The sequence below is a fragment of the Nelumbo lutea genome, chromosome 1 (genome assembly GCF_056320005.1).
Source record: "Nelumbo lutea isolate HS-2025 chromosome 1, American lotus-T2T, whole genome shotgun sequence".
Classification (NCBI taxonomy): Eukaryota; Viridiplantae; Streptophyta; class Magnoliopsida; order Proteales; family Nelumbonaceae; genus Nelumbo; species Nelumbo lutea.
The window spans coordinates 175,949,386-175,970,337 of record NC_142684.1 but is presented as its reverse complement, the minus strand read 5'-3'; the positions used below and the strand labels follow the sequence as shown (position 1 = coordinate 175,970,337).

Below are 20,952 nucleotides of genomic sequence, written 5' to 3'. Positions count from 1 at the left end.
AGCTGGGAGTCGCTGCAGATGATGAGATGTTTGGCCTTTACTTCTTTCCTAAGGCAAGCCCGGCTATTAACGCCTCGTACTCTGCTTCGTTGTTGGACGCTGCAAATCCGAACCGGAGCGCGTATTCCAGTTTCACCCTGCTTGGTCCGTACAGAATTATGCCCGCTCCGCTTCCTTGTTGATTGGATGAGCCGTCGACGTGGAGAATCCAAGGCTCCTCATCCTAGGTCAGACTTGCTCGAACTGGGATTGGTGCCGCGCTGTTTGAAGCTTTCTCCACGTGCCCGAGCTCGGCTAGGTCGGGGGTCGCGGTGTTGAACGTGCATTCTGCAACGAAATCGGATAAGGCTTGGGCCTTAATCACCATCCGAGGTTCGTACCAAATGTCGCACTCGCTGAGTTCGATGGACCATTTCGTCAGTCTGCCAGACACCTCGGGCTTGAGTAGGATTTGCCTCAGAGGCTTGTTGGTGAAGACGACGATGGTGTGGGCTTGGAAGTAGGGACAAAGCTTCTGAGCTGCTGTGACTAGCGCGTATGCCAGCTTCTCGATCTTCGGATACCTTGTTTCAGCATCTTGCAAAACCTTGCTGACATAGTAGATGGGTCGTTGAACCCGATCTACTATGTACAGCTTTAAAACATCTCCCTCCTCGGGTCGGGTCAGAATTGGGATGCTAATTAGGTATTTTTTTAGCTCGTTGAATGCGAGCTGACATTCTGCGGTCCATTCGAAGTCCTTGCTTTTCTTTATGGCTTTAAAGAAAGGTAGGAAACAATCCGCCGACTTGGACATGAAGCGGCTATCCTGCCTTTCAATCTCTGAACCTCCTTTATTTTGTGAGGTGGTCTCATATCTAAGATGACCCTTATTTTCTCAGGATTGGTTTCGATGCCATGTTGGTTGACTATGTAGCCCAATAATTTACCCAATGTGACACCGAAGACGCACTTGTTGGGATTCAGTTTCATATTATACTTACGCAAGATTTCAAAAACACTTTGCAAATCATTCAATAAAAATTTTGAAAACTGGGTCTTTATGACCATATCATCTACATAACATTCAACCTTGTTGCTGATTAACGGCTCAAAAATTCTATTTACAAGTCTTTGAAAGGTCGCCCTGGCGTTTTTTAGTCCAAAGGGCATAACCTTATAACAATATAGGTCGAGCTCAGTTATGAAGGCCGTTTTTTCTTCATCAGCAGGGTCCATCTTAATCTGGTTATATCTCGAGTATGCGTCCAGTAGGGAGCGCGATCTAGCTACTCGCGCTCCCTGCTGGAGGTGATCTAACTTCGAGGCGAGCGGCGGACTAAGTTGATTTGTAAGAGAAGGATCAGAGAACCCGGGGTTGCTAGCCCGACGAGGTCATTCCGATGCTTAAGTTAGTAGATTGTTGCGAGCTAGAAAGCTTTATAGTGTAGAGAGCTGGAGAGCAGAATCGATCGGGGAGATTCTTTGCGGGTTTTGCGGATCAGTTCCGGGATCTTCGTCACGATAGGATCCGTTTCCGCGTTAGTTGAAAGATAACGCTACCAACCGATAAGGTTCATCACTTCCGCCCGAATCGATCGGGGAGATAATGCTAGCTGTTACGTGGCGTGATCCCATGAGTCTCGGGATCTGTTGGAGGGGTTTTCGGGATCATCACGTAGTGGCATGTCTGTATCCCTGAGCTGATGTCTTTAAGTCTTGAACTGGGTTGAGTGCCAAAGTGCCTTGGCATCGAAGTGTTCTTGTTGCGATTCGGTACCGAGGCGATCTCATCCCAAGGTGGCCTTGTCCCAAAATCACTTTAGCCCGAGGTGGTTGGGTACCCGAGCTCAATCTGCTACGGACTGATCATGATAAGCTAAGTTGTCATCTCTTGATCAGGTCGTGTCCACGTGTCACCTCTTTAGTGGGTCGGGCCAAATCACCCTTCATCATGGACCATTATGATTTCATCAGTTGTGTTGGGCGGAATGGAAATCCCATTTTCATTCTTGAAGGAATAATATTCTCTCATTTCTTTTTCCTATTTGAAAATAAAATCTCATTTCAACTGATTTCAATTTCTATTCTAATTTTTGTTATAAGAATTTAGATTATGAAGAATTTCAATTCTGATTCTGATTTTTATTCAGATTTTAATTTTGATTATTCAGATTTTAATTTTAATTTTAATTCCTGCAGCAAAATTAAGGCAAAGCATCTCCTTATAGTGTAGATGGATGAGAGCCATCTATATTGACTGTCATGGGACCCACTTGAGAAGACACAATATTCTAGATGTATGGTCTAAGGTCCCAATGGTAAGCCATACAAAACGAATAAATTTACATGCTCAGCATTTGTTATTTTTTAACGATAAACGATGTTTTTATGTTAAACAACATTTCTAGCTTGCATCAAAACAAGCATTTTTATGGGCAATGAAAAAATAAAATTAAAAAAAAATTAATTCACATGTGTTATTAGACAAATTTTCTTTCTCGTTTCTTTCTTATAGACTTTACCTTCCTTGAAAATTCTTTCATTTATTTCTAAATTATTGGATTTTATTTTAATTTTTGTTTTCTACTCCTATTAATATGTGTTAGAAATAAAAATTAAAAACTCACAAGCGGTTGTACGTCATTTATCAAAAAATGGACGCGCCCAAATCAATCCCCTTAATTGATTTATATTCAACATAAAACCATCGTCAACCCCAGGGAGCTGACTGTAATTTTGTGATTTATCTTGCGAAAGTGTTTATTATTATTATTATTCTTATATTAATTTTTTTTATTAATAATAAAGCTATAAAACTAAAATCTACGACCTCTTGTATCTCAGCTCACTTCGAGTTTGTTGTTCGCTTCGCTTCTCCCCAGCTGTGTCTCGACGCTCTTCCTTGTTGATGGATTTCCTTTTTATCGGAAGTCTGAATCAAAGCTGCTTTTTCACCGTCTTCTCCGTTGTTCTTCGCTTATCTTGATCCAATTAATTTATATAAATTCAGGGATTTCTCTTTTGAAAAAAAAACTTATACAAGCTACATTGAGATGCTGGCTGCTGGTTTGAGATCATCGACTCTTTTCATCGTCTGAAGCTCGGTTTTCCCGCTAGTTATATCTGAAGAATTTAGGGGTTTGCACCCCACTTCGATCTGGAACCCTCTGTTTCTAGCTACATTTAGCGGCAAATTTTGCCACTCCCACCTACTTCTCTTTAATTCTTAATTTTCTTGTTATTGTCTCCTTGTAGTGGGATAATTAGGGTTTTTCCTTCTCCATTTCCGATTTGGAAGCATCTAGTTTCAGCTGGGCAATTAGTTGCGCCATCTCTTTCTCGCAACATATGATCTTCGATTACTGTACCTGCAAGATTAGGTCTTCTGTTTTCTTTAGATCTCAGACTCAGTGACTTTCCGCTGATACACATTTCTATCAATCTCAGTATCTCTGTTTTTAACTTAATCTGTTGCAAAGTCGGGATTTCTCTTGTCTACTTTTTGTTCTTAATTACGAACGATCTGAAGATTCTAGCTTCTTACCGGTTCTTATTCAATCTCGATTCCTTGAATTTGTAATATGTATTATTTTATTTCCGACTTTGCAATATTTTGAGGACTTTGAGCTTTGCTTGCTAAGATGCAGCCTGATCAGCGAAAGAAGGTAAGGATATTTTTATTTGTTTATTTAACTATTGTTCTTCCCTGCCTTCTATTTGTTTCTTTGTATACATACATTAGAGATGGAATTACATTGTTTTAATTGAACTTCAGTTCTCCTCCAAATACTGATTGGATAGTATTGTTTTTTCCTCACTTCCTCTATGCTTCTTAACCCTTCTCTTCTTTTCCTATTGTGTGTTTTAAGGTTTGTCGATTCAGTAATTTTCTGCATTTCTTTGTGGCATCCTTTTTTTTTTTTCTCTTTTAATGGATAGAGGATGTCCCATAAACTGTTTTGTGTTGCTGCCAAAATTTGCAACAAGGGTGAATTGGAAATTTGCTGAAGACCTCTGGAATGTCACCTTGCTGAGAGTGAGAGGGTATCACCTCGGCTAGGGAGATTTTGCCTGTTGAAGGGTTACCTCTACTCATAGAGGAACGTCAGAGGCCCCGGGGTGAAATCTTAGGGTCATTTTCTTACTTATTTGTTATTAATTTCTGTTAAGCCTGCAATTTTTTCTGTTATTTAATTGGACGAAACAATTCTTGGATGACATCATTGGAAATGATCAACATTGACTTCACATGAGGTTTACTTTTCTATGTGAAAATCAATCTCAGCTATAAGTGAAAATTTTTCTCATGTAGCGCCCGTAAGGAGAAGCGATCTATTACAAGTTGAAGGGATTAGAAGAGCCAGAGGCAGCCAAAAAGGACATGGGTTGAAGTAGTAAGAATTGATTTGAGGGCCCATAGTATGGGTATATCAATGAATAGAACTGAATGACAGAACATGATTCGTGTAGTTGTTCTCATATAGTCATATAATTGGGACAAGGCTTAGACGACAGCAACAATGATAATGATGATGACATAAGCCAAATCTGCCAACTATTTGAAGTGTGAAGTTCCATGTTGACAACTGATTTAGATAATAATATCATCAGGATATATCACTTTTGCATCAACTGAATTACAATAATTCATTTTCTTTTGAGATGAAATGAATATTTAAATTTCATTTGATAATTTTATCTTAACGTTTACATGGTATTCACAGAACTATTTTTTTGTGATGTTCTTTATTGCTTCCAGTTTAGGATTTGAAATAATTTCGTTGGTATATAACCGTGTTAGTTTCACAGGCCTATGGTGGTGATTCATTTTCTTATGTTATTTTGTATGTCATCAAATTAGGATGATACTGATGCATGGCCAGTGTCTTGTAATTTGGTGGTGCAGGCATCTGTTGAAGTAGATTTTTTTACAGAGTATGGTGAGGGGAGCAGATACAGAATAGAAGAAGTAATAGGTAAAGGGAGCTATGGTGTTGTTTGCTCTGCATATGATACATATACTGGGGAGAAAGTTGCAATTAAGAAAATCAATGATATCTTTGAGCATGTCTCTGATGCTACACGCATACTTCGTGAGATTAAGCTTCTTAGACTCCTACGTCATCCCGATATTGTGGAAATCAAGCACATCCTGTTGCCTCCTTCAAGAAGAGAGTTCAAGGACATATATGTTGTTTTTGAGCTGATGGAATCTGATCTGCACCAGGTTATTAAAGCAAATGATGATTTGACACCAGAACATTATCAGTTCTTTCTTTATCAGCTTCTTCGAGGCTTGAAATACATACACACAGGTTATTTAGAGCCATCAATTTGTTCATCAGCTCAGTTATTTTGAACTAAGCTTATCCCTTTTGAAAATGGCATGATAACTTCATTTTTTCCCCTTTTTTAATTAAGTGAATTTTAACTTGTTTTACATTTTTCTTATATTTTGCTTCAATTATTTTGCAGCAAATGTTTTTCACCGAGATTTAAAACCTAAAAACATCTTGGCAAATGCTGACTGCAAACTTAAGATTTGTGATTTTGGTCTTGCAAGAGTTGCCTTCAATGATACTCCCACTGCCATATTTTGGACAGTAAGTTCCTTGCTAATAAAATGTAATTTGCATCATATAGTTTTCTTCTTGGTGCTCAACTTATTGCTGCTGTGCTAAAGTTGCTAGTGTTGTGACATAAATTTTAATGGCCATAAATCCATGTGCTTACAGGACTATGTTGCAACAAGATGGTATAGGGCTCCAGAATTGTGTGGATCATTTTTCTCAAAGGTGCATGAACTTACTGTCATGATACTTATTTTGGTTATGCTCATCTTATTGTCATGATACTTATTTTGGTTGAACTGCCATTATGATTTATTAATGTCTTCACATCATTAGTTTTGTCTATTATTTTTATTTATGGGGGAATTTTGAAGGGCTTCATGCACCATATATTTTTCATTTTTAACACCTGCTACCTTTGGTTTTGTCAGCATATGCCCTTGATGTGCTTAACATGTAAAGCCTTCATGCTCATATCACTTCATTATTCTGTGGTATCTCACTACATCCATCCTTCTTGTTTTTTTCCCTCTGAGTATATAGTCTCCTGAAAACTGTCAGTGTTGTACCTATGAGGAAAAGGTTGGTGTCTCATCTTAGCTAAGTTTGGTTTAGGGGCAAAACATACGGCGTCGTGTATAACCCCTGCCCCTTCTTTTTTTCTTTTCATTCATTTGCTCTTGTATTATCCCCTTCCTTTTTATTTTCTTCCTCAGCATCACTTGTTTATATACTTAAAAAGAAACAACACACAGACACAGTAATATTTTGTGAATGGACCTAATACAGTTGCATTGATGTGGACATGAGAAACAGAATTTAATTTCCAGGAGTTCAACTCTAGGATTCATGGTGACCAGGGTTCAATTCTTCGAAACAGCTTCCTTGTATGTGCAGGGGTAAGGCCGTGTACACCTGTTCCTCCCCAGACCCGCATTGGCTGGAGCCTCATGCACTGGGCTGCCCTTTTTTTATGGATCATTTACTACAATACTCCCTATAGTTTCATGAATTTACTAAAACCTACCCTATAGCCCTATAGTTTGTGTTTTACTAAAACATGCCCTATAGTTTGTAATCAATTTACTTAATTGACCTTCCATTAGATGAAAGTGGAAAATGACAATTTTAACACTAACATCCATTCAAATAAATTTAATCAAAGATTAGTGGTACTTTTGGAATAAACAACCATGGATCCATACCCTTGAACATTTTCCACTCAGTTTAGTGGTGCTTTTGGAATAAACAGCCATGGGTCCATGCCCTTAAACATTTTCTACTTAGTTTAGGTGATCATGTTACTATTTTCATATGGCAAAACAAATAGTTCTTAATGAAAGGTCGATTAAATAAATAGATTGCAAACTATAAGGGGTGTTTTAGTAAAATGCAGACTATAGGGTAGGTTTAAGTAAATATGTGAAACTGTAGGAAATGTTCTAATAAATGACCTTTTTTTATTAAGCATTATGATTTTTAATATTATTCTTAAAATTCATATAACCATGTAAATATGACAATTTAAACTTCAATTTACAATTGACAAGTTAAACTCGCAGTCTCTGCCTATTTACCACGCAACTACACTAGTTGTTTTTCATCCTTTCCCCATTTCAATAGTAATTGGAAAATATCCATTAAACAATGGATAATGGGTTATGTATATAAAAATACAAATGCTAGGGTCCTATTAGATAGTTTAAAATGGTTGGACTGCTGTTACATAGAGGTATTTTAAAGTGTGGATTCATAACTTTGGAGATTTGGTGCAGTGAGAAAATTGGTAAATCTACCTAAGTTCAAGTTGCACTGTAGCCGAGTCTGACTCAGATACAAATCGACTTATGGACATACATTTGATTTTGATTCATGTTTCCCCTTCAAAGGTGGGTTATCTATGTAACACCTAGAAAAACAATTTGTCTTGATCTCAAGCAAATTAGGTCTTAGAGTGTTGCCAGTTGAAGCCAGTGTTTTAAAAGCACAAGGGCCAATTTGTGCTTGAGGCACAAGGCGAGGTGCTCACCTTTTCGAAGCAAGGCGCAAAAATACAAAAAATGCTAAAAATAAAAAAATGTCAGATAATTCAAAAAATACTGAAAATTAAAAAAGTATTAAACATAATATTAATAAAATATAAACTTAAAATTTAAAATAAATGTTTTGAAAAACCTATTATCTAAGGTTAAAATACATAAACATAACATGTAAAGCGTATTCAAATGAAAATTTAAAAATAAAAGCAAACATATAAAGTATTTTCAAGCATATAAAACCCACAATCTCTTTTTTTTCCCTCAATTGTATTACTTCAAATAGCTAATGTGATGTAAAACATATTGCACTCTTGATCTTACGAGTTGCCTTTGTACCACGCCCCTCAAGGCAAGCCCGAACAAGTCCATGTTAGGGTCTTAAGTTCTTATTTCTTACATAAAAAATAATGATTTTATAACTTAATTGCCTTTTAAGAAGATATTTTATTGGAATGAATGAATGAACAACATTAGCAAATAGGGTTTAATGGGGGATGGTGTTCGGTGCTTGAAAGAAGGGATCTTGATGTGAGAACATTTTTGATGGGGAGGACTAAATTTGTTCTTTAGGAGGAGTTAATGGGGGATGATGTTCAGTGCTTGACAGAAGGGATCTTGATTAGTTTGTTTTGTAGTTAGCTTTTAGTTTTTGGCTGGAAGAATTGCTTTTAGCTTGTTTGAGAGGTGTTATCTTAGCACCTGTTAAGTGGTTGTAATCAGTTTTCCTTTTTTATTTTTAAATAAAAAATTTCTTTTACTATCAAAAAAAGTTTTGGGATACTTAGCAAAATAAAAAACAAGTTTTGGGATTGGGAAGGTTAATTCTTCATTTTAATGTTTTAAGGAAGGTTTCAGTGAGGGCTGTTTTCTTTTGATTTTGATATTGGTTTTGGGGCATGTGAATTGGGTTTTAGCGTATACCAAAATTGCATCGTGAGTCTGGTTTTGAGGGATGATTTTATTATTGGATGGTGGGGATTTTGGTTTGTAATGTTTTGCCTTGTTTCTTTTCTGTTTTGGGTGATTTCTCATCACCTGACGATGTAAGCTGTTATTTTGATTTTAATGCATTTCTTTTTTATTTATTAACAAAAAAAGCATTGGGTCTAAATTCTAAAAAGCCCACAGAATTGAGTAGGGAAATGGGGGTGGGATAGTTAGTATAGCAGATGTTAGGATGAATATGTAACTGGTCCAAACTAACCTAGTGGTATCTTAAAGTGCACAAGTTGTATGGAGCAGTATCTTGCCAAGGGTCTATTATTAAGGTTTTTCTTTGTAGAGATGTGGGTTGAGGAGCTAAAGTTTTTTGCTAACCTCATGGCAGTCAGAATGACAAAAGTTGGAGTGATGTAGGATTGAATAAGGAGTGTCCTGTAATAGTCCCTAAGAATCAGAATTGTGTACTGAAGGAGACAAACTTTGTATTTAGGTAATGACAGGGAAATTGTGATGTGCAAAAGAATATGCACAAATAAATTAAGAAAATAAGATGCACAAGGGTGCAACTGCAATCCAAGAACTCAGGGATCAAAATTTAAGGAAGTAAAATGAAGAGAAAAAGAAACTACAATGAAATACAAGTAAGAAGTTTATTTGGGGTAGTTACCCTTTAGAGTAATGGTTTCATGTAGTGGTCAGGTTCCAATTGGAGCTGTGGAGAGCATGGTTCAAAATTTCGATACAATATGCCCTGTATCGGGTGCATCTTATCGTATCAGGAGCTGTCTGAAACCTCAAATAAGGGATGTTTTGGACTTTGACTATTTTCAGGGTGTAGACATGCTTAAAACCGACCCCCTGATGCAATTTTGAAAAATAAACTTAAAATAACAAAGTTTAAAGTAGCAAAACACCTGATATGCCTGTTAGTGCGTATCAGGTGTATCAATACTTTAAACCATGGTGGAGAGAAGCAATGCAACTAAAAGTTTCTGTAACATACGAGTATATTTATGAGAAAAGGTAAGGGAAAATCTTTATTCCAAAAGGCACAGTTCCTTTCTACCACTACATTATGAACCTTAAATAAACTTACTTCTCTAATTGAAGGAACCTGAAACGTGCTCAGCTAACTATATCATCTACATGTAACAGGCTTCTTCAAAGACACTTCCTTTTTCAGTACTCATCAATACATTTTATGGGCATTTTGATGGTGACATTTTGGCTGTTTAGAAAATTTTGATGTACTTGTTCTGTATTTCAACTTAAATTATACTGAAAACTGAAACCTATTCTTTAGGCTCGATTTGGAAATAGTACAAATACAAATATGTACAGTGCGAATACATATAAAATAATACAAAATACAGGGTTTTGCACTGTACATATTTTGTATTTGTACTCCTTCCAAACTGAGCCTATATTCAATAAGGACTTAAAATTTATAAACTGAAATAGATATCAGTAAACAACTCTTCAGAAACAAAATAGAAAGCCTGGGGTGGTACTTTGACTTAAACTAAGTATAATCAACTTTATAATTCCTGTTGTGTCATCAAAGGGCTCTCTATTCAAAAGAGATTGTCTAAAGGATTTTTAAGTGACAAAGAAAAGTAGAAGCTAGTCTAAAAAAACTTAAGCAGCACGAGAGAAACTATTATTTAGAATTTATAGCCTTTAGACAGATCAAATAACCAAAATAATGGAAACCCATAATCTTTCTGTATTTTGCCTATATTTCTATCAAGCCATGTGTTAATTGGTGTCCTTGAAATTGTAGATAGTCAAATAACCTTTTGAATAGTATAAAGCAACAGTGAGTTATCTTTTCTGATTAGTGACAAGATCAGTAATTTATTAATGAACAATAATGATTTAATGGCAAGTACAAAGTACATGCACCCCTAACCCCTAGCCAAAACAACTCCTTTAATTGACCACTTCAAACCAATGGAAATACAAAACAAAAAGTAATAGAATATTAATATCAATTACCCAAAAATATAGAAGAGGGGAGTTATTAGCTAACCCAGAATAGTCATCCCCTAATGCAATGAGTTTCTTTTCATTCTGGCTAGGAAATCAGCAAGGAGTTAGTTGATCTTAGATCCATTTGAACAAGCTTCTTATCCTGAACGCTAGTAATCTAGACTCCCTTATAAAGTGACTTGATGGCTGAGATCCATCTGAAGGTGAGAGCATCCATCTTTCCATCCTGTCACTAGCTGAGTCTCCCATCATCTCTTCTTTCTTCATATTCATTAGTGGTCTGATTTTTTTTGATAAATGAAGAATTTATTAGAGAAAGAAATTAGAAGCAACTTTTACAGGAGACACTTGGAGAGGCACGAGCTGCAACCTCTTCAACCCTTCAAACACTTTAAAAGAATATAAAGGTTACAGCTGAGCCCAATACGAATGTTCCCTCGTTGCCCCTTGCTTGGCTAAACAGTCAGCCATAGCATTAGAAGATCTCCCTACCCATTGTATTCTGACATACAAGTTTCTCACCAAGCATTTGAATCTTTTAAGTTCATTTCTGAAGCACCAACTACAGTCTCTGGATTCTGTAACCACCCCATGACCACCTCAGAATCACCTTCTATTAGTAGCTTCTCCACTCCTATCTGTACAGAAAACTGTACCCCTTGTAGTTTAGCTAAAAGTTCTGCCCTCGTGGAGTCCCCCTCACCTAAAGGACCTGAAAAGAGAAGAGCCACAGAACCACTTTCATTCCTTATAACCCCTCCCATCCCAGAAGGGCCTGCGTTGGCCAGGCTACTCCTGGAAGCCTTTAGGTGGGGGTACCCAGCTCATGTGCATCTTTGTCTTCAAAGAGTAACTGCTTGCCACTTCTGCTCAATGCCTCTACAGATCATTAAAAGAAAACTGCTGAAATAACTCTGAAGATTTTAGCCACACTATAGCCCTATACAGGATACGATCCTCAAATCTTGTTGGCTTCACACCTTCTCTTGGAATATTCTGGCATTCTTTTCTTCCCACACTGTCCAAAGCAGTGCTGCTCATGCACTCCACATTATTCTTTCTCTTCGATGGCACGGAGCAAAGGTAGAAGGGTCAAAAAGTAAGCTTACATCTGCTGGCCTATTCCACCTGCATCCAAAAATCAAGAAGAGTCAATCCCACAGATTTGCTGTAGCAGTACAGGAAATTAGCAAATGGTTGCAGTCCTCACCATGGAATCTGCAAAGGATACACCAATTGGGTGAAATGTCTTCTCCTTTGTGGATTATCCAAGGTGTTTACTTTCCCATAAAACACTTTCCAACAGAAAGCCAAGACCTTAGGGGGGACAGGTTTGCACAAAACCTCCTTAAAAGGGAAAGGAGGAGCAAACACTGGACGACAAAGGGCTTTGAGGAAGGAAGCACAAGAAAAACTACTCGAGGGCACAAGAGTCCAAAACCTTTTATCTGATTCCGTCGTGTCAAAACAAACTTTTTCAAGGGTTCTCAAAATGCAAGTAAGACTCACAATCTCCTCATCCCTTAGACCTCGTCGGAACCCAAAGTCCCAAACTAGAGTCAATGGAGAATCAAAAGGGGAGCAAATAGAAGAAATAGGCTCTTTCTTATACCGGGAGATAGTGTATAAAGGTGGAAAGAGGTCCTTCGAAGGAGCCTCTTCAACCCAAATATCTGCCCAAAAGAGAATTGAATTACCAATACACACATCATACCTAAGAAAATTGTTGAGTTGAGGGAGGTGACTTGCCTTCCAAGGTGTTGCCAAAGTTGCCGGCCGAGAGACCCCATCATCCCATCTGCTCTCCGAGTGACCATGAATACTATATCACTTCAACCCACAATCTTTCTCTCTCTAATGGCCATCTCCATAGCCATTTTCCCAACAAAGCCGTATTCTTTTGCATCAGATTCCCTATTCCTAGACCTCCCTCTTCTTTATTCCTACATACCACCTCCCACTTCACCAGATAATCCTTCTTACTTTCCCTCGGTTCCCAAAGGAAGTCCCTCATCAACTTTTCTATCTTCTTAGCTTCTCTAGAGGGAATCCTAAAGACTAACAAGAAATAAGTTAGTAGGTTAGACAAAGTGACCTAATTAGGGTAACGTACCCCCCAAAGAGATATAATTCTTTTTCCAAGAAGCCAATCTCTTCTTAAAATTCTCCAAAACTGGGCTCCAAAAGCTACTCTCCCTAGGGTTTTCCCCTAAAGGAAGGCCTAGGTAGGTCATGGGCAAGGTGGCTATAGAACACTCCAAGCACCTTATAATTGCCTCCACCTCTCTATTATCCAAATTTATCCCTGCCACACTGCTCTTTTCAAGGTTGACTCTCAAATTATACATACTTCCAAACCTTTGCACCAAAAACTTTAGATTTCTAACTTCTTCAGGTCCCCTCCTTCACCAAAGACTAAGATATCATCTGCAAATTGAAGATGGGTAACTGACACTCCAGACCTGCCTACTTTCCAACCATTTTATAAATTCTCCCTATCAGCCTTTGAGATCATTCTACTTAGCACATCAACTAACAAGGTGAAAAGGAAGGGCGAGAGAGGGTCTCCTTGCCTTAGTCCTCTACATGTTGGAAAAAATCTTTTACCACTCCATTAATCAAGATAGAGAAGTGATCGGAGCTCACACAGCCAAAAATCCACTAACACCACCTTTCTCCAAAACCACACTTCCTTGAAACTTGTAAAAGGAATTGCCAATTGACCAAATCATAGGCCTTTTTCAAATCAAGCTTGCAAACGAATCCCTTCTTTTTGGATCTTCTCATTTCTCCCGGGCATTCATTAGCTACTAAGATTTGGTTTGTAATTTGCTTCCCTTGTACAAATGCCCCTTGATATTTGCTTATTAGGGAAGGAAGAACCTCTTAAATCCTCAATGACAACCCCTGTAGATACTAGTCACCAAGTTTATTGGTCTAAAATCCTTTGGGAATAGCATCAATCTTCTTAGGGACTAAGGCCTAGAAAGTAGCATTGACTCTTGGACTTACTATATGATTGTTTGCGAACTCTCTAAACACCTCACAAAGATCTTCTTTCAAGATCTCCCAGCAATCTTGATAGAAGGACATTGTAAAACCATCTAGGCTTGGCACCTTAGACCTATCCATAAAAAACATTGCCCTTTTAATCTCATCTTCTCTTTTTTTTATTTTTATCAATAACAAATTCATTAAATTCATTGAAACAACATAAGAATAATTACAACAAGGAAGACAAACACTCTTATCTTCCAAATATAATGTAAGCCCTCAAGAAAAGCACAAAAAAGGAAAGGAAGGAACAGTTAAATTACAACTTGGCCCAAAACATTGATTCCCTTTCTAACCCTTGTTTAGCTAATCCATCAGCTACAGAATTAGCTGATCTTTTAACCCAACACATCTTGACTTCCATCTCCCGCACCAGCCACTTGAATTTCCTCCTCCCATTGCTGTAGTTCCATAAACCACTGTTGTCTTTATTCAGCCACACTATCACCACCTCCGAGTCACCTTCAATTGTGAGTTTTCTGATATTCATCTCCTTAGCTTTCTCGACTCCTTCCAATAACTACCAAGATCTCAGCTCTAAGGGAGTCACCCACTCCAATTGGGCCTGAGAACAGGGCAGAAATTATCCCATTCTAATCTCATCTTCTTCAAAACTTCTTTCCAACCAGCAAGCTTTTTTCATTGCCCAGACTTGGCCAATCCAATCCTTTCCAGTGGTAGCCTCTCCACCAAAGGTCTTTCATATAGATTTTTGAAGTGATTGACAAAGGTTCTAGCCATATCCTCTTGGTTTGCAATTACCTCCCCTTCTACTTCTAATTTGGCTATAAAATTTCTCCTCCGATGTCCACTTGCCAAATCATGGAAGAATCTAGTATTTCCATCTCCTTAATCCATTGATGCCTTGAACTTGATTTTTGTTGCCAACAAATCTCTTCCCTAAGCAGCACATCTTCTAAGTCCTTAAACTGTCTTCTCTTCTCTCTATCCTGTTCAATCATAATCCCTTGGGACTCCTTTTCATCTAAGGCCTCAACTTGAGTGATAATATTCAACTTTTGTTCCTCCACTCTACCAAAGTGATCCCTATTCCACTCTACCAACTTTTGTTCCTTAGAGACTTTCCATCCCCTATTATTACCAAGGATACAACTAAAACATCACTATTACAATTCCTCCTCCTCCTCATCTAAGCCTTGTTCCAACTATCACAATATGTTGCATCAACCTCACCGTTAAAAGTTGAGACCATAAAAATAAAAGTTGCACACCGGAGAAACTTGGGATTTGCTAAGCTATCAAACTTAGCAAACTTCAAAAACTTCAAAAACTTGCTAAGCTATCAAACTTTTGGCAAGGTGATGGCTATGTATTTGGGATTTATAGGGGTTGGAGATTCACTGAATGCTGAACTGATGGCTTTGTTACAAGGCCTAAGATTTGCTAAGCTATCAAACTTCAAAAACTTGGAAGTTGAAGGGGACTCCAAGTTGGTTGTATCCTGGACCACTACTAGGTGCAATGTGCCTTGGATTTATAGGCATGCTTTTAGGGAAATAGAAAGCCTGTCAAGTGACCTGAACACTACTTTTACCTGGGTAAGAAGGACCGCAAATGGGTTGGCCGACATTTTAGCGAAGCAGGGGGGGTCTATAGGCAGCAGCTGTTTTGGGCACTATTGTAACTTTTCTGATCTTGGGCATTGTTCTTCTTGTCTTCTGTTTCTTTTGGTGACTGGACACCCACTCTACTGTAACTTTGTTTTCACATATTAATACAATTAGTATTTTTTTCTTGCTGATAAAAAAAATCACCATTAAAAAAGTTAAAACAAGATACATATGATTTGCTGGAGTTCGCTTTGAACAGCAACATTCAATAAGACTGTTCTTATTGAAGGCTCTAACTTTTAAGCTCAGAAAGGTTTCTTTGACGATAACATTTCAACAGCAATCCAAGGAGTGCATAGAAATCACTTGTATTGGGTTCAGTTGTAATGGGATGGTGAGGTTCTTTTGATGTATCAGATTTAAAAGCTCCTGGTTGTGAGCTTTTTCTTAATTAGTTTTAATAAAATTTGTTTGGTGCTGATAAAAAAAAACAGCAATCTCCTGTTGCCACCTAAGATACAATGCCTCCTGAAATATATCTGGCTTTGCCTACCAATCTCAATAACTTATTAGAGATCACTATTTTCTAGAAAAAAAAACACTAGTCTGTAATGTTTACCATTTATAGGAATTGCTAAATTGTTGTCTAGATTTTTATTCACAAGTTCGCATTTTGAGTCCCATGGTACATGAAGCAACTCATTGTTTTTACTTTCCCCATATATTATAGAAGGTTCTTATTTCTTCTCTGCGAATGTTGCAGTATACACCAGCAATAGATATTTGGAGCATTGGATGCATCTTCTCTGAAATTTTAACAGGAAAGCCTCTCTTTCCTGGAAAGAATGTGGTTCACCAGTTGGACTTGATGACTGATCTATTAGGAACACCTTCTGCTGAAGCTATTGCAAGGGTCAGTTTCCTGTCATATAACTTGTCCTAGTAAGGATGCAGATGTAATTTTTAATTTATTTAGTGTTAACATACCATCTTATCCCGATTTATGCAACCATTGGTCTTGCCTTTTGCATGTATAGGTACGTAATGAGAAGGCCCGCAGATATTTAAGTAGCATGCGCAAGAAAAAGCCTATACCTTTCTCCCAAAAATTACCAAATGCAGATCCCCTTGCTCTTCGTTTATTGGAAAGGATGTTAGCATTTGAACCAAAGGACCGACCTACCGCTGAGGAGGTACTGTAGAAAACTTCTTTTGTCTGTTTCAAATGTGTAACTTATGCTCTTTCTAACAGAGGAAAGTTGTTCCACAAGATGTCAGGCTTTGGCAGATCCCTATTTTAGGGGCTTGGCCAAGGTCGAGAGGGAACCTTCTGCTCAACCAGTAACTAAGATGGAGTTTGAGTTTGAGAGGAGGAGGATAACAAAGGAGGATGTACGTGAGCTCATTTACAGGGAGATTCTTGAATACCATCCAAAGATGTTGAAAGAGTTTTTGGAGGGAACAGAATCAACTGGCTTTATGTATCCAAGGTATCGATAACACAAAACTCTAAACCTAGACATTGGACGTTAGAGATCCAGACATGCTAAGCCAGTCCAATGAAATTCATGCCATTAACATATTCCCATATTTTCTACATTTTTTTTGATGAATGTGTACATATACTTTTGCTTGAATATTTTTTTCTGAGGTGGATTCTTTTGGATAATTAGTTTCCTGAGTTTGATATCTGTCTGTTTCCCTATTTCTCAGAAAAATAAAAAAAAAGGCCATTACCCAATGTTGGTTCCAGCTATCTGGGGTCTTGGGAGGGGTAGACTGAATAATGACCTAACCTAGATTCTCAGTAATAACATGAATCTAAAAAATCTGAAGCTTCTTTAAATAAAATCTTAACAGATAAAAGAAGAAAATCTAGATCTCTATTGCAAAGGGTTGCACAAGTATTGGACAAAATTCAATTAATGAAGTCAGACCATGGACCAGATGTCAACTTCATTTTAGTGAATATATCAAGCTCAAGGCCAGCCTAATGTGGGCTATGCTCTGATATCCTTTGGGAACCATGGCCTTTCTCCACCTGTACTCATGCATGATGAGGCTCTAATCATTGACGATATAAATATTAATGAGAATGACAAATTCCCTTAATCATGAAGCCTTAAACCCTCAAACCAAATGATAGTATAAAAGGCCATTGTTGGTTCCAGCCATCTGGGGCCTTGGGAGGGGTGGACTGGATATGGACCAAAGCGCTCTCTCTCTCTCTCTCTCTCCTCTTTTCTTCTCTTCTCTCTCTCTGAAAAAATTAACCACTCTTCGACTCAAACCCATGTTCTCAAACTTCTGAACTCGAAATTTTACCATTGCACACCAGCTCAAATAATGTAATTTTCATTTAATAATTCATTAAAACTAATTATACAAGCCAAATTCTTGAGTTAATTTTTCAAGGTAAAGTGTGAAGTTTCGTTAAAGAGAGGGGGGAGGGGATGTAGGAATAGAAAAAAGATGATGAATAGAATGGGGGAAAAAAAGCATTCCCTTACACTGTGCAAGCTAATAACATAAAAAAGAAGCTCCTATTGGTAACACCAACTCATTATGCAGACTTCCCAACTAACCTTTGACCTAGCGAGACTATCAGCTATCAAAGGTCCTTAGGAATCCATCTTGTTCTCAAAAATCAAAATTGAATCTGGGGTTGTTTCATATAACACTAAGCTGAGACTTGTGGCATTCAAATTTAAATTTCCTGTGCATATACTCAAACAATAAAAAGCTTGAATTACACAATTGAAGCAGGAAAATTTATGTTTCTGTTCAACCATTAATTTTGAGCCTTTCTGAACAGATCGAAGATGCAATTATAGGACTGCAATAAATCATTTTACTGTTGAAATTTTTAGAGCTTAGCTTAATCTCCATTCCCATATGACTCGACTCTGTTACTCTTCTTGTTACTATTATTTACAGTGCTGTTGAACAATTTAAGAAGCAGTTTGCATACCTTGAGGAGCATTATGGAAATGGTGCAGCAGTTGCTCCCCCTGAGAGGCAACATGCATCATTACCCAGGTACTCTAACTTGGATCATGTCATTCTCCTCTCCATCTGTTTGTTAGGGTATCATACATAGTACTGATGGAACTTTTATGGATGCAGACCATGTGTATTGTACTCAAACAACACAGCACACAGTTCATCAGAAGTCACTGATGATCTCTCCAAATGTTGCATTAAGGAGATTGAGAAGCCACAACCAGACAGGGGTTTTGGTATTCCTACAACTAAGGTTCCCCTCCAAGTACCTCAGAGACTCCAAGGTGAGTTTAATTCTTTCACTTCTCTTGGCCACAAGTAGTCTTACTGGACTAGAACCAATTCTTTCTTCGTGTTCTATTTTACCCTTTTCCCTTTCCATGTTCATCTTTTCTGGAGGTTTGGCTTGATATTTTCCAGGTAATGATTAGGTGGTTGGTTGCCATAGTCTCTGCAGTCTTCTTGTTATTATATTTATGACAAAATAACAATGTAATTATGTATTTATTGCTTTTCGTGGTTTTGTAAATTGTGTCCACAAAATAGAAAGCACAACATTTTGATTTTTAAATTTGATGTAGGTTGACCTTTAGCTGAACTAATGTTATGATTGTTATCAAAGCGCCGACTGGTCGGTGACTAGTTTTGAGGGCCAGACCACCTGCATCACTTACTATTCAGTCAATAATCATGATGAACCAATCCTGGACTAGGTTGACTACTCAACTAATGATCAATCAACCTAGTCAACCAAAAAATCATTTTAAAGCTTTATTTATTTGCTTGCATCTCTAGTTATTTGAAATATATGTTTGCATTTTGTTGTTTTCATGTTGTTGCTTTAAATATTTGTGATAGAACATGTTTTGATGATGGTGTATAAAATTGGAAAAAAGCACAAAATATGGCATCAGAGGAATTGCTTTTTTCTTCTATTCTGTGGTGTGCTCATTCAGGTGGGTGGATGAGTTCCCTGCTTAGTTGTTTGTCTGAGTCAACAAAATCTCTGACAATTCTGCCCTTTTAAAGGGTAGGAAAGCAACTAGAAACGTGATGGCTCCAACACTCCGCTAATAGATACCAAGTTCACCGGTGCCTTGGTTGCCAGCTGGAACATGTTATCCAACTTATCCTAGGCCTGACAAAGATATCCTCACTAAAAGAAAGATTATAATGATGCATCTTTTAAGGTTTGAATGTATTTTATAGGATACCATGTTATCATAGTAACTTACCTTGGTGTTTGTTTTTTTCACCCTTCTGTATTTCTGCCTTGTGGCCTTTTTGGCCTCTACTTTCTTCTTTAGGCTCTGACTCCTGAATTCTTCTCTCTTTTCCTAGACAAATCCTGGGCCAGGTATTCAACTCAAACTCAACAAAGCGTTGTCCAAACCATATCGGTGGACTACAAATCTGGAAAACAGAATTACTGATAAAAAGAGCATTATAAATGAATAAACCAAGTTGGATCTTTGTTGCCTCCAACTGATCTGATAATGGTAGCACAAATATGATAAACATATTTGTAACCAGTGTTTTGTTACAGGTACAACTGCAAAGCCTGGGAAGGTTGTGGGCTCAGTATTGCATTATAATAACTGTGGAACAGCAGCAACAGAAGCTCTTCAACAGCGAAGGATGGTCAGAAACCCTGCTGTCTCAAGTCAGTATGCTCCTGGATGTTCATATCCAAGAAGGAACCCCAGCTGTAAAAACGAGAGTGGAGAAGGTGAGGGGCTTGAAGGATCAAACTCCGTGCAGCCAAAACCTCAGTTCATTGCAAGAAAAGTTGCTGCAGCTCAGGGTGGACCTGGGGGTCACTGGTACTGATACCACGAAGGGTCTTCACTCTTCAGTGGTTATAAAAAATACGGTTATTACTCAACATTGAGAGTAAATCAGATAACCACCATGCATATTCCTTGGCCATCAGTTACCGTTGTCAATTTGAACTTCCTAGAGATGGAATGGAGTTTTCCATGAATTCAATTGGTCATATCTCAGCAGCAGAGCTTGAATGGTGTTGACTATCCTCCCTGACCGTTGGTAGTAGAAATGGGGGTTGTTAGTTTAGTCGGGTTACATTTCTAATGTGAAGTAGATAAGAGGTATGGGTGGATAGGCCACGGCCTTGCTAATGTGAAAGGCAAAGGATAGATTTAAAGTTCATAACGGAGGATAAAGGAAGGGAGAAGATCTATTGTTATAGGATAAATCTATGACGCTGGAAAGGTATGATACTGGAATAACTTAGACCAATCAACCACCCCACCTCACCCTTATCGTGAATTTTGATGAATAGCACCTGATTGGTTACCTCTTTCATGATACTGGTTATAGGTTTTTCTAGTATCATGTCATTCCAGTATCATACATGATTCTCTTCTCGATATCATTGTTTGTATGTCTGCATATGTAAAAATGTGCTTGGACAAGGTTCCAAGAGCTTCAGTGAAAAACAAGTTTGGAAAACGATGGTTTTGGAGGTTATAGATGAGAGTACACACCATATATGCTACAATATCATTACAATTCAGGGGGGAAGGGCTAGATGGTGTTTTATTACCTTGTAAGAAAAGATCCGGAGGTCTATCTCGCATTTGGGGCCCCAGAAAACTCCGTATTGGGCTACCAACTTTTTATGTAAAGAAAGCAAGGTAGCAACAAGCCACCTGTAGGTGTTGTTAATTTTGCTTTAAAGAAATGATGTCAGATGGAGGAATGATTATGCTAGCAAGAGAATGGAACAAGCGTCAGAATGTCTAGTCTTAAACTGATTTATATTGCATCTGCCTTCAA

General features: G+C 37.9%; 1 protein-coding gene across 4 annotated transcripts; it reads left to right on the top strand.

Moving 5' to 3' along the window:
• The first annotated feature begins 2,792 nt into the window (after nt 1-2,792).
• On the top strand, nt 2,793-20,926 carry LOC148879382 (mitogen-activated protein kinase 16-like). 4 transcript variants are annotated; one of them, XM_088960906.1, is made up of 11 exons: nt 2,825-3,647; nt 4,889-5,297; nt 5,458-5,585; nt 5,718-5,777; nt 5,984-6,046; nt 15,914-16,063; nt 16,188-16,343; nt 16,429-16,640; nt 18,088-18,189; nt 18,277-18,437; nt 19,700-20,926. In XM_088960906.1, exons 1-11 carry the CDS (start codon nt 3,624-3,626, stop codon nt 19,981-19,983), a joined length of 1,749 nt encoding a protein of 582 aa, XP_088817032.1. In that variant the 5' UTR covers nt 2,825-3,623; the 3' UTR covers nt 19,984-20,926. The 4 variants fall into 4 exon arrangements, with proteins under 4 accessions (XP_088817033.1, XP_088817035.1, XP_088817032.1 ...); XM_088960908.1 differs by having other exon boundaries at nt 19,495-20,625; XM_088960907.1 differs by lacking the exon at nt 5,984-6,046 and having other exon boundaries at nt 2,793-3,647.
• The last annotated feature ends 26 nt before the right edge of the window (nt 20,927-20,952 follow it).

Coding starts and splice junctions, on each gene's coding strand:
- LOC148879382 (XM_088960906.1), top strand. CDS start 3,624: ATGCAGCCTGATCAGCGAAAGAAG. Junction 3,648..4,888: donor AGCCTGATCAGCGAAAGAAG/GTAAGGATATTT, acceptor TTGGTGGTGCAG/GCATCTGTTGAAGTAGATTT. Junction 5,586..5,717: donor CCACTGCCATATTTTGGACA/GTAAGTTCCTTG, acceptor ATGTGCTTACAG/GACTATGTTGCAACAAGATG.